A 13,076-nucleotide genomic window follows, 5' to 3' on the forward strand; every position below is an offset into this window, starting at 1 on the left:
CTGCTCACCATCTCACTATATCAATTGAGCTTTTTGGAGAACAGTTACCTCGTTGGCTGCATAATTGCTGTGTGAATGTCGTCTTGCCGTACAACAATGGACTCTTTGGTGGTGGTCAGTCGAGTTGGGGCGAAGCTGATTGGAGATCTTTGAGATGTTGTCGGCGGAAAGTACCGTGGTACGTATCTGGCCGACTGTGGTCTCGCACAGACCACCCCTCGTCCTCCACGGTCGGTCAACCAGAGCAAGCCTTCAGGCCTCATCCACACATTCTGTCCAAATCCGAGATAACCAGACGTTCTCGCCAGCGCTTTAGCTCCGCACGAACCCAGAACGACGATCAGCATCACTCAGCAAGCATCACCCAACGCAACGAATTATCCCTTCTCGAAACTATCGCCCTTCTCGTACATTCAAAACAAGCCAATCCGACCATCGGCGGGGAAGAACAAAGGTGCTTCTGTGCTGCCAACCACCCCGTCCCTCACTCGTATCTCCAGACGCAAATGCAGGGCCGTGGACCGTCCACAACCCCTCAGAACCCAACGCGACCTTGCCCGACGACACGGTGAACTTCCGATTTTACTGTACGAACCTCTCGAGAGGCATAGTCTGTTATGCCGCCACAGCTACCTAGGTTCCCTGGCGGGCCCAACACCATATCGCCATACCACCAGCAGTTCCCCTCCCACGCCCAAGGCCACGGCCCGAATCATGGACCCCCTCTAGGAGGAAACCCTTCCTACCTCAACGCGAACGCCGCTCAGATCAGCCCCTTCTCTACGAACGGAAATGTCCTCGGCGGTACCCCCGGCCTGAATGGCGGCTTCCCCCTCGGCGCCGACACCGGTCTCGGAAGCCATGCTGCGCGGATGGGCTTTGCGCACGCGGCCAGCCTGCAGCAACAGCAGCAGCACGGGCAGCCACAACATAACTTTGGGCTCGATCACGGCGCGGCGCCGGCGCGGACGACGCAGAACAAGGGGAGAATAAGGGAGGTGTGGAAACACAACCTTCACGAGGAGATGGCGGTACTACGGGAGCTCGTCGACAAGTACCCGTACATTGCTATGGTTAGAAGATATGCAAGGTATTCGGTATCATGAATTGCTGCTGACAGGACACATCACAGGACACGGAATTCCCAGGCGTCGTGTCACGGCCAATGGGCTCTTTCAGAGGAAAGAGTGACTACCACTACCAGTGTCTGCGCACCAACGTCGACATGCTCAAGGTCATTCAGATCGGACTGACGCTCTTCAATGAGGATGGCGAGACGCCGCCAGCAAGACCAAACTCGCAGCAAGACATCGAGCTAAGTGCTGCTCAACGGAGAGCGGCGTCGCAAGGGCCGTTCCCATACGCGTGGCAGTTCAACTTCAAGTTCTCCGTTAAGGACGACATGTATAACGAGAAGTCGATCGAGTCATTATCGAGTGCCGGAATCGACTTTGCGTCCCTCGAGAGAGACGGTATCGATCCTCACGAATTCGCTTCCCTCCTCATCCCATCCGGTCTCGTTTGCTTTGACAACGTGAAGTGGATCTCCTTCCACGGAGGCTACGACTTTGGCTACCTTACCAAGTTGCTGACCTGCAACGACCTTCCCAACGACGAATCGGACTTTGACCAAGTCATGAAGCTGTATTTCCCGTCGGCTTACGACGTCAAGCATCTGATGAAGCACGCCATCCGACTTCACAACTCTGGACTCCTTACCCCCAGCGATCCTAGCAGCGCCGATATCCTCCAGAAGTTTGAGCACAAGTCTGGCCTCGAGAATATCGCCGATTCCCTCAAGATTAAGCGCGTGGGAAATGCGCACCAGGCCGGCTCAGACTCCTTGCTCACGGGCAAGGTCTTTTTCCAGATGCGCGACAAGATCTTTAACGGAGAGATTCCTGAAGAGCATGTGGGCAAGGTCTGGGGCTTGGGTATCCCGGAGCTCCTGGTGTTGGAGAGATTGCCATTTGGTAACAACGGTGGCAACCAAGATTCGGCGCAAAATAACGGCCCTAATGGTCAGCACAACGGGGGGCCGAGTACGCCCAATACCGGCAGTGTCGGTCTCGCGAGCACGCCTGCCGCGCAAGCACACAACACCAATGGCATCTCCATGGGACCAATGACCCCAGGCGGGGGAGGCGGGGTCTTTGGCAACTTTGCCTTTGGGGGCGCCAGGTAAACTTTCATGTCTCTACCACTCCTGACTGAGGTTGCGTGGGCAAGGAAATCATATGGCGCACGTTGGACTTCTTTTGGGCGGGCTGGCCATGGTGACTTGCTTCCCGAGGTGGTTTAACGTGACGCTGGCTTTTGGTTTTGCATACTTTGTCTATACATTGGTGGGAACGTGAAAGAGTTCGCTCCCCTGCATCACCCTGCCTTATTCTTTCAGTGGAAAAGCTCATAGTCGCTGGGAGTAAAAGGCTCGTTCTTCACGACAAAAAAGATTTATTCTGTTTCAATGTTTTCTCTCTCTCCGGTCTGTTTATGCGGTGATTGCGTTCTGGAGTTGGGGATTGGGGGAAGGGGTTTCCCCCTTTGGTTCCAGCATCACATCCCGTAAGCTAGGACGGCGGCGGCGGCGGTAACGGGTCGGGTTTAAGGCTTTTTCATCTGGATGACGGTTGGGGGGGTAAGGGCATCGGGATTTGACTACAAATTTCTCAGTACGCCTCGGTTGGGAGTCGGCGAGGGTCGCGAAAAGGAGCAAGAAGGAAAGATCTGGTGTTCTAGATGGCAATGGAAGAGAGAGCGTCCCGAGCTGGGTGGTGGTGTCAAAGTGAGAGAGAGTACGAGCGCATGAAATACTTACTCCTTACACATGTATTGTTATTGTGAATATCCTGGATTAGGGAGGCAACTGGGGGAACAACTGGAATTCAGATGCAAGTATGGTTATTTACACTTTTGCTAGAAGACTTGGATGCGATTGTTTGTATAAAAAGTGAGTTGGCTTCAAAGGGGTTTGTGGTGACTCTCGTAGTCTATCGAGGACTTTTCCTGGTCGGGATGAGCTTCGACCAGGGCGGGTTGACGACGGGATAGTGACTTGATGACTACCTACCTGCCTTATCTCATAAGTCTGCGAGACAACATCCCTCAATGGTGTTGACATGGTTCTCACTTGTCGATAACCTCTCTGAAGATGTTACCACCTGTACGAGGCGTAGGCTACTTACGTTGAGTTACTTCCACAAGATGAGAGTATTGTGATGATTTAAGCATATACTCAAACACCAAATGTTATACCTACCTTGAAGTCGGTTGTTTTGCTTGAGATGGGAAACAGAAGACGATGCGTATAAGCCGTACTTGCATACCTAAGCAAATGCTGAAACCAACTTGCTGTCCATCAAGCTCTAGTGCTCGTTCTTACTGATGACCGAAACTAAGGGAGCCTGTGTTTTAAATTGGGTTGTCGAGGTGAACGATTATCGGAATCGATTCTGAGCAACTGTGATGACTCGATTTAGTTGTCTCCAGTTCAACTACTATGGGGATGTATTGTTTCGAAATGGTGGATCAACATGGCTTCAAAGTGAATTTCTCCAAGAAGTGAAAGCAAATATGGCACTGAAACATCTACTGTCTCTAAAGATGTCAATTACATTACCAAACAGGCAGGCTCCTGGAAATAGTATACCCTGTTGAGCGGCTTAAACATAGTCTCCGAGGTCAATACAGAGGAACGAGAATATCGTGTTGCTCAGGGCATTGGATGGAAACCGAACAGAATACGAAAACTCAACCCATCGCCTCTACGACTACCTCTATCTTACGATAGCAGGCAGGGAATGGAGCTTGATCTGAAGTACAATCCCGCGCCTAGAACGGCCGCTTCAGGAGAAAAAGCGGATCTGCCGGGAGCGAAGACTGGGACCTGGAAGGTCTTCATCAATTAAACTGGAGCGAAGAACACAAGGTGGACACCTGCGAGTGCAGTGCAGATGACGTAAACCCGCTCGTTTGCGGACCTTCCAACACCCCGGGTCCGTGCACATGACCTGGTCCTCGTAGATTGTAGTCCGATCCCCTGTGTCAAAACATTCCTATCCGTAGAGGGTGCGCATGCGCTTTCTTGGAGAGTCTTCCGAAGCCTACAGATCTTTCCCCCGTCTTCCGGCGCGCATTACGAAGCCTTCCCACCCGACGAAATTCTTTTTATTTTTACCACAACAAAAGGAATACGACACCTGCGACGACAACCTTCGAAAGACCGATACAAGTTGGAAAAGCAGCGCCTCATGGACGCTGTCTCGACCACGACACAATGTTCCACGTCGTGAGCGCCTCGTCGCCGGTACCATCGGAAATCTTTGCGCTCCTTGCGCTCCTCGTCATTTCCGTCATCGTCCTACTGATTCTGCGCCATTTCCTACCGCTACGAACGACTCCCGCCTTCTACCTGGTTCCGATCTTCTTCGCATTATGGCTGCCCGCGTGCATGGTACTGCTCGTTCCGATCGATTTGGCTTCAAGCGCTAGGACCGACGATGAGGCCACGCGCGGTATCTGGCTCCCCCAGCGATTGCTGCTGGTGTCGTGGAGGATAACTTACTGGCTCACTTTCGCCCTGACATGGTGCGTGGCTCGCTGGAGTAGTTCCCTTTGGCCATTTTGCTAAACGTGTGTTCCAGGTTCATCCTTCCCATCCTTGGCGAATACTCCGACTCCGGCTACCGCGAACCCCAAGATAGTCTCAAGTACTCACTCCGTCAGAATGCGCAATACCATGCGATGGTGTTTGGAACTGCTGCTATCGGCCTCACGTACCTTTTCGCCAGATACGGTGTTGGCGCCTTCGAGTTTAAAGCCTCCTTCATGGCACTCGCATATTTCTACGGCTTGGTTTTTGCGATCTATCTCATGGGACACGGTTTGGTCTCTGTACCCCGGCGACTGCTTCGATACGCATCTATTAGCGGAAGACTGCGTCGACTACAAATCCGTGCACCGAAATTATACGAAAAGATGGAGGATTCCCTGCTGAACCTGGAGGACGTCGAATTGCACGTATCGGAGCTCGGCCGTCGGAAGACCGGCAGCGCAGTCAAATTCAGCGAGTGGATCGACGAGCTCGTGGAAAGCGCCAACATGCCCGAATCCCAGCCGCGCACCGTGGTGGGCGACACGCGCGCCCTGCCGACCGTTATCACAGAAAAGTTCATGGCGGACTTGTCTAGGAAACTGATGCGAGCCCGGCACACGCGGTCCCGTTACGTGAACGAGTGGAACGATTTATTGAAGGATGCCTCTGACACGCAAGCAATCCTCGACTCTGCCGCCTCCAAGAAGTTGATATTCGCCGCCCCTTCGCCCCACGCCGGGTTCTGGGATCGATTCACCGTCCACACACCGTACTCCAGATACATTTACTACTACCACTTTGAGCCTTATGCCTGCATCGCTTTGGGCGTGTTTCTGGCAGCCGCTTCAGTTTTGATCATCTGGTCTGAACTGGTCAAGGCCGCGTTCCCTCAGCTGTCCGTCATTCGTCTGACCGTTGTCCATCATTGGGTTGGTGAGAAGGGCCAAGTCGGTTTCGCTGGTCAACTCATTTCGGTTCTCTGGCTTCTTTATATGTGTGCGGCCACTTTTATCACCATGACGGAGGTGAAGACTTGGCGCGGGCGTGCGCTCGTAAAGCGCAATACGGCTTATGAATCAGCATTTTGGTACTCTGGACAAGTTGCGAAGCTCAGCGTTCCTCTATCATACAACTTTATGACTTTCCTGTCTGGCGAAATCTACAAGAAGACGCGATTCTATGGCTTCCTCGGAACGTTGGTCAACTTTACCCCGTTGGGCCGCTGGGCAGACTACCTCTTCCCCGTTTTTGTACTGCTCCCAGTGGCGGCCACTCTATTTGGCTTATACGGGAAGGTCAAGCGCATGTTTGGCTTCGGCGGCGAGTTCATCGATGACGACGACGAGAATGGCGACGGACGGGTCTTTGGCACAGGGTCATGGAGGGAAGGTCGCGATCTCATCGAGCGCGAACTGGGCGGCAACTCTGCCTTGCGTCGTCGCGAAGAGGCTTTCGCTAGACTGGAATCGGGCGGGAGATCCGCTCCTGTCCTGACGATTCCCGGCGGGCGCAACGGCCTGGCATCCTCTCCAGCAAGGTCTCCTGTGCGGGCCACTACTAATCGCCAGCCAGGCCAATCGTCCCGAAACAGGCCGTACCGTGATGAGCCGGAGGAGGACCAGAACTTTTTTGAGTCTCTGGGTCACCGGATGAAGAACACGATGGACACTTTTGAGCCTCCGCAGTGGTTTCAAGACATCAAGAAACCCAAGTGGATGGGTGGCGATGATGACGAGCCAGGAAACGGTAGCGGCAGTGGTAGCGGCGGTGGGGTCGAGTCTGACATTCGACGCTGGTTCGGTGGCGGTGGTAGTAGCGAAGGACGAGTCCGGCTGTGATTTCTGCCGCGGACAGCAGACAGATGGATGTCCTTTGTTTTCCTTTGTTGCTTTTGAGTATCACCACGTTGCACGAAATTTGGAGTCTCTACCAAGAGCTGGGGAGAACGCATCGTTAGGAGTTTTGGCTTGATGTTCCCGCGCCCGGGACTTTGGAATACGGTCGTCACCCAAAGGACCTAATGGGCAGGGGTAAATAGAATGGTTTAATAGCGGCGCGAGACCCAGCACCTGTCCATGAGATAGAATTACGTTCCATAGATTCCCCACACGAAATCAAAGTAATATTCAAGTATGTCTTGTGGCTTGCAATGAATACTACGCACTTGGCGACCGGATTTCGAATACGAGGATATAGCGACGCTGAAGGCGACCTTGGCGGTGTCGTTAAGTGATACGAGCTGCCCGACGCAGCCGGCCCCACAGCGGCTTCGGCAGGAGGCCGGGGTACAGCAGCCGGATGCATTAGTGGATGTGCCGGTGGACCGTGCACAGTCTGCCATGAGTTGTGCGACGCATCTTTCGCCTTGGCTTTACTCTTCAACCAACATCACCACATTACACAATGAGCAAACCAGGCTTGTCATTCGGCCTCAACCTAGGCAAAAAGACCGGCGCATCCAAACCGGCCCCCGGAAAACGGAAGCCATTCGGCGCCACAGCGTTTGGCGGCGGCGACGACGACTCCGACAACGATGCGCCCAACTCGGGAACCAAGATCGAGTCGCTAGACGAGCTAGGCGGTTTCGAAGTCGACTCCTCGTCCAGCAGACAGGACAGCGGAGGCAAGAGGAGCAAGGCCAAAAGCAAAAATGCGCTACCGACACAACCGCCCGCAAGCAGAGCCAAGAAGCAGGAGAGCGCCATGTTCGGCGACCTCTCGGGCTCGCTCACGTCCAAGAAGCACGCCGAGGCGGCGGAGGAGCTTGACCCGAGCGTGTACGACTATGACGGCGTGTACGAATCGTTCAAGCCGCAGAAGAAGACGACCAAGGAGGACGTGGAGAGGAAGCCCAAGTACATGAAGAGCCTACTCGCGGCGGCCGACGTGCGGAAACGGGACGCGCTTATTGCGGAGGAGAAGAAGATTGCGAGGGAACGGGAGGCCGAGGGCGAAGAGTATGCGGATAAGGAAAAGTTCGTCACGGAGGCGTATAAGAAGCAGCAGGAGGAGAACCGACGGATCGAGGAGGAGGAGAGGAGGCGGGAGGAAGAGGAGGCCAAGAAGAACAAGACGGGCGGCATGAGCGCTTTTTACAAGAATCTCTTGAACAAGGGCGAAGAGAGGCATGCCGAAGTTGTGAAAGCGGCCGAGGACAAGGCCAAGGCTGGTCCGACAGTACAAGAAGAAGAAGACGATACATCGAAGGAGAAGTCCGAGGCTGATGTGGCGCGGGAGATCAACCAGAAAGGCGGCGCCGTCGCCGTCAACGAAGATGGACAGGTGGTGGACAAGCGGCAGCTGCTCAGGGGCGGTCTCAACGTCGGGGCCAAGAAGGAAGCGCAGGTCAGGGAGGAGGCTGCGCGGCCTAAGGAGAGCAGACCGGAGCGCAGCGCCGGCACAGGGTTCGTCGGCTCCGGCGGCAAGGGCGCGATGCGGGAGCGGCAGACGAGGATGCTCGAGGCGCAGCTGGAGGCGGCCCTCAAGCGGTCCCGCGAGGAGGAGGATGCGGAGCGCGAAAAGGTCGAGCGGGTTACGAAGACGAGGAAGACGGAGGGGGAGATTTCGAGCGCCAAGGAGCGGTACCTGGCGAGAAAGCGCGAGGCGGAGGAGGCAAAGAAGAAGGGCCTCGCGGAGTAAAGATTTCTACCTCTACAAGATACCCTGAGAAGCATACAACGGCTCCTTTCTCTATATGCGTCTACGTTCCTCTTTTCGGCGCAACCGTAGCATGTCTAAGCGTATCCCCCTTTCATTCGTTATGCTCTTTGATGGCGAATCTTGTGTACATTTCGTTTGATGCCCGATTCCCTAACGCAGTGTGCTGCATCACTCCGCCATCGGAAGCTTTTCCCTATTTCAGAAATCTCTTCCTTGACCTGAATGCCTTCATTGGACTTTACGAAGCCCTCCTTTTCGGTATTGTTGTACAGTAATCGTACATGAATGCACATACCCCCCTAAATTCCCTTAATGTAGTTTCCTCCTCATGCCTCAGTCGATTTACAAGCTAGGGTTGCTGGATTCCTGCTTTATCCGGGCAATGTAGGCTTGGTTGACCTGGTTCCACGCCGACATATACTTCTCCATGCACGACGTCATGCAGGTCGTCTCGCCGCTGGACAGGGAGCTGCCGGGCTTGGGCACGCACTTCTCGAAGCAGTTCTCTTGGAGTTTCTGTTTGCAATTGCGTAGTTAGCTCCGTGATCTTTCGTAGAGAGCTTTCAGCAAGGCTGGGTGACCTACCTCAATGAGGACGCGGGCGTTGGCCAGGTTTGCCTCCTGGAGGACCTGCTTCATGACGGCATTCTTGACAGTTGTGGACTCCATTTTTTTTTTTTGTTTGCGTCTCTCAAATCTATAGCTGTAATCTGGTATGAGATGGACTTGGGGAAGAGAAAAGACTGTAATGAATTGACCAGAATAAGGTAGTGACGTTCTTGACTTGCGATTGTTGCGCCGAAATTGATCCCCAAATACCCGGCTAGCTTCGCATTGAATCCGACTCTGGAGAAAAAAAGTTGGAGTGGCTGGTGCTGCAAGGCTGCTGTGGCGCAAGCGCAAAAGCCTGAGGCAGGGTTGGAATGCGCTGGCTTTCCTCTACACAGTAGAAGTGACGCACCTCAGTGAGAGAAGGAGAGCCCAAGGGCCCGCCCAATAGCGGTCGGAGTTGCGCTGTAGTTGGTGAATGGCAGGGTGCCTGGCCTGAAGCACACCTAGGCTCTAGCGTACAGCAGGGGTAGGAGCTCCAAAACGTGCTGACCCCAGGAATCAGGATCCATCAGCCAAAAAAAGAGGACAGCTAACGGCCTGGGAAGGGGACACACGAGCAAGCCAGCAAAACCCACCCGGCCACCACCACGACGTCCACAACCCCCTTCGACACTTTTTGCCGAAACGACGACGACGACGACGCCCTCTCCGTCGCTGGACATTGCGGCTCTACCCATTTTGCACCACCCGGCGGCCCCTTTCTCCTCCTCCCCCCTTTCGTTCGCGACGCGCATCACCGTCTAATTCCTTTTCTCTTTTGGGTTTCCTCTCTTCGTTTCGAGCTTCAGCAACCTCAGCCATGTGGTTCAAGCAGTCCCTTTCGGCCCTGTGGCTGGCCGCAATCGCCCTGGGCACCGCAAAGGCGGATGATGGAGAAGTCAAGAGCATTGCGGTTCGTTCTAACATCTTGTTCCCCTTCAGCTGTAACATGAGTGTGCGCGCATATCGTAGACAGAATGATGAAGCTGACTTTCTCTCTGTATCCTGTTTAGCTCCGAACGCACTCCCTAAGCCAGGTTCGCGACTCCCGCGCTTCCCATGCGCCACAACCCTTGAGTGCACTTTACTGAGACTATTTGCGATAGCCCTACCTCGATTCCGATATGGCAAGTCGGTGGTACGACTTTGGCGGAGACACAATCATCAGGACGGACTCGTACGTTTTACACCTATTCATTTCCCATCGAATCGGCTTGAAGATGTGTTTGTGTGTGGCAGGAAGAATGAGGGAAGAGAATCGAAGGCTAAGGCACAGGGACACGATTACAGCTACATCCGATTGACATCCGACCGCCCGTCGCAGACCGGCTGGCTCTTCTCGAGAGTGCCCCTGACGGCTACCAACTGGGAGATTGAGGTCGAGTTCAAGATCCACGGCAAGAACCAGCTCTACGGCGACGGCTTCGCCATGTGGATCACCAAGAACCGCGGTCAGGCGGGACCCGTCTTTGGCAGCCCCGACAACTTTGACGGCCTCGGCATCTTCTTCGACACGTATAAGAACAACCGCCCCGGCACCGTCTTCCCCTACGTCATGGCCATGTTTGGCGACGGCAAGACCTCCTACGACAAGGATAACGACGGCAAGAACACGGAGCTCGCCGGCTGCTCCGCGCGCGGCATCCGCCACGCCAGCGTGCCCACCAAGGCTAAGGTCACGTACTTCCAGGACAAGCTCCTCAAGCTGGAGCTGCAGTACAAGACCGAGGGCGACTGGACCCTCTGCTTCGAGACCAACGAGCCCCCCGCGATTCCCCAGATCGCCTACCTCGGCTTCAGCGCCGAGACGGGCGAGCTTAGCGATAACCACGACATCATCTCGGTGCAGGCCAAGAATCTCTACACGACGCAGACCGGCAAGGGGACCAGTAAGACGACCCCCGGCAGTGGCAAGGGCAAGAAGGGATCTTCCTCGATCAAGAAGGACAGCAGCAGCGGCGGCAGCTGGACGTGGACTTTCTTCAAGGTCTTCCTCTTCTTTGGCGTCCTCGGCGGCGGCTACGTCGGTTACACTGCCTGGAGAGCAAAGAATGACAAGAGACATCGTTTCTAAACAGGTTGTTGACGATGATGGAGAAAAGAAGAATCAAGGGGGAAACAAGCCCGTGGGGATGGGGAGGTTTTATTTTATCATTTTTGAGGGAGAGAATGACAAAAAGGGGGGCAAAGCAGCTGGTGATTTGGTCGGGAAAAGATGACTGATACCGTACATACCAACATCGCAACACACAAAGTCATGACTTTTGCATGATGGGGCAGGTCGAAGGCGGTGGAGGGGGAAAACAACCAAAGTTTCCATGGTTGCTATTTTCTCTCTGTGTCTCTCACTTTTCTATCTCAAATCATGCTTCTCGTTTACGAATAACTCAGTCTGAGATGAAATCAATTGTATTATATGACGGTTGGCCGGTTGATGGGTTCACATGTGAGAAACCGGAGGAATGAGTGACTATCGATTATTCCGACCGTAGTCCCTTACCATCGGGCTTTGATTGATGGTGGTTGCCCATTGCCAATAACCAAGCTAGACATAATTTGGCAAAAGCTGCGGGAGTTATTTGGTTGACCCGGCCGCCCAGGAGCTTAAAGGATATAAAGTCCAGACAACAAGGTCGGAATTCAACCGAGCTTGAATATAGAGTGCAAGGTGGGGGTGGGGGAACATGTCATGATGGCGCTAACATGTCGGACTGTAGTGATTTGTCCGGAGGATTACCTCGGAGATGTAAGTTAAGGTAGCAAAGTGGGTTGGAGGTGCTGGGGAATCTGCTGGTTTTCAGTTCCTCTGGAGTTGCATCCGAGGATAATTGCTCGAGACCTGCTTCGGAAGTGACTGATATATCGGCTTGAACGGTAGACTTGACCGTACGCCAAGGCACATCTGTGACCGAGTGTGAGGGATGGCCAGGAGCAGATTGTGTGTGTTTGTGCGCAAGGGTCTCGCAGACGTGGGGACGACGCCGCTCGGAATTTGATAGTTTGACATCAGTGAAGCAGTGAGGATGACAGAGTTGAGTGGCGCGTGTTTGATCTGCCTCCAGCTTTCACGGCCGTTCCCGGCGAAAGGTATCCGTGGTTGGAGGGGGCTTCCCATTGGAATGGGCGTTGTTGACCCGGGATCCGGGAAGGGTAATCGACTGATAGGCCCGGGCTCGGATGGAAAGTTGGAACCGTACGAGAGAGACAGTCCCGCTCTAGCTCCTACTTATACGAATAAGTTCCTACCTCCCGCCCCAACGAGGCGCGAGCGTTCCTCGATTATGTTTCATTTGATTTGAGGTACGATGCTGGTACGATGCTGGTAGCGTTGACTAGGGAGGCGAGACATGGAGAGCAAAAATGTAGATGGATGGGCTACTGAGTTCCAGATCAAGATCCGCCGAGTTCCAGATTCAAATGTTGCGCATGTCGATTTTGGGCGGGATAAGGAGTTATAAACTTCCTGAACTGGTGGCTTAGGTGGTATGTAAGCGGGCAGGCTTTACTTAATGTGGACAGAAGAGAGTCTGTGTGATATTTTGGAATCGTTGGACTGGGAGGGTTCGAGTTGGTTAAGGTTTGGACAAGACAGGTGCCTGGGGAAAGGGGGGTTTGTTTGAGAGGTTGATTGACGGTAGCGGCGGCCAGTCGGGCTGTTACGTGTGTCAGTTTGGCGCAAATCGCGGGATTGGAGTTGGGCGCCTGAGAGGAATGCGAATGTGATTACCTGTGGGCGTGGGGGGTTCTCTTTGCGATCGATCGATGGCGACTGCGAAAGGATTGGTAGCTGGTGAGTGAAGATGATGGGAACATGAGAGGTGGGGACGAATTGGAATCAAATGTCAATCCGTCGAGGCTCACACTCTGATAGCAGTTGGGGCAGGACGAAGATGAAGTACTTACTCCGTAATCCGTAGAGGCAGGTGTGCCTGGATTGGCGGCTGGCCAAGTTAAGGTAAAATGGAAGGTACCTTGCGTCTGGCCCTTTCCCACTATTTCAGGTGAGGTCGTCGGCAACGGCACGTCACTGGTCCTTCAATTCGCCTCGAGTGCCTTGAGTGAGGGGTCATCCGCTCTAGCTCCATACCTGGCAGCTACTCTGACCGGATGGGGGTAAATAACACCAAACTAAAGGTAAGAGCTCCAGGGCAGAATATCACCCCGCCTTCCTTGGACGGGCATGTACCTTCCTTGAGGTATCTTTACTGTAGCACCTGGAGTAGGTAGGAAC

General features: G+C 54.0%; 5 protein-coding genes across 5 annotated transcripts; 4 read left to right on the forward strand and 1 right to left on the reverse strand.

Moving 5' to 3' along the window:
- Positions 1 to 617: 617 nt before the first annotated feature.
- On the forward strand, positions 618 to 2,185 carry POP2 (CCR4-NOT core DEDD RNase subunit; the record flags this gene model as incomplete). Its single annotated transcript, XM_053194379.2, has 2 exons — positions 618 to 1,073; positions 1,133 to 2,185. 2 exons carry the CDS (start codon positions 618 to 620, stop codon positions 2,183 to 2,185), a joined length of 1,509 nt encoding a protein of 502 aa, XP_053048229.1.
- Positions 2,186 to 4,276: 2,091 nt separating this feature from the next.
- On the forward strand, positions 4,277 to 6,432 carry N0V96_007991 (uncharacterized protein; the record flags this gene model as incomplete). Its single annotated transcript, XM_053194380.2, has 2 exons — positions 4,277 to 4,587; positions 4,644 to 6,432. The coding sequence occupies 2 exons, from the start codon at positions 4,277 to 4,279 to the stop codon at positions 6,430 to 6,432; spliced, it is 2,100 nt and encodes a 699-aa protein (XP_053048230.2).
- A 565-nt stretch (positions 6,433 to 6,997) lies between these two features.
- Positions 6,998 to 8,233, forward strand: N0V96_007992 (uncharacterized protein; the record flags this gene model as incomplete). The annotated part of the gene is made up of 1 exon (XM_053194381.1): positions 6,998 to 8,233. One exon carries the CDS (start codon positions 6,998 to 7,000, stop codon positions 8,231 to 8,233), a length of 1,236 nt encoding a protein of 411 aa, XP_053048231.1.
- A 363-nt stretch (positions 8,234 to 8,596) lies between these two features.
- TIM13 (protein translocase subunit) lies at positions 8,597 to 8,893 on the reverse strand (the record flags this gene model as incomplete). Its single annotated transcript, XM_065758180.1, has 2 exons — positions 8,597 to 8,770; positions 8,885 to 8,893. The coding sequence occupies 2 exons, from the start codon at positions 8,891 to 8,893 to the stop codon at positions 8,597 to 8,599; spliced, it is 183 nt and encodes a 60-aa protein (XP_065613322.1).
- Positions 8,894 to 10,065: 1,172 nt separating this feature from the next.
- N0V96_007994 (uncharacterized protein) lies at positions 10,066 to 10,919 on the forward strand (the record flags this gene model as incomplete). The annotated part of the gene is given in 2 exon segments (XM_065758181.1): positions 10,066 to 10,073; positions 10,085 to 10,919. 2 exon segments carry the CDS (start codon positions 10,066 to 10,068, stop codon positions 10,917 to 10,919), a joined length of 843 nt encoding a protein of 280 aa, XP_065613323.1.
- Between the last annotated feature and the right edge of the window lie 2,157 nt (positions 10,920 to 13,076).

The sequence above is a fragment of the Colletotrichum fioriniae genome (genome assembly GCF_027942845.1).
Source record: "Colletotrichum fioriniae strain IMI 355084 chromosome Unknown scaffold_9, whole genome shotgun sequence".
In the NCBI taxonomy this organism is placed as follows: Eukaryota; Fungi; Ascomycota; class Sordariomycetes; order Glomerellales; family Glomerellaceae; genus Colletotrichum; species Colletotrichum fioriniae.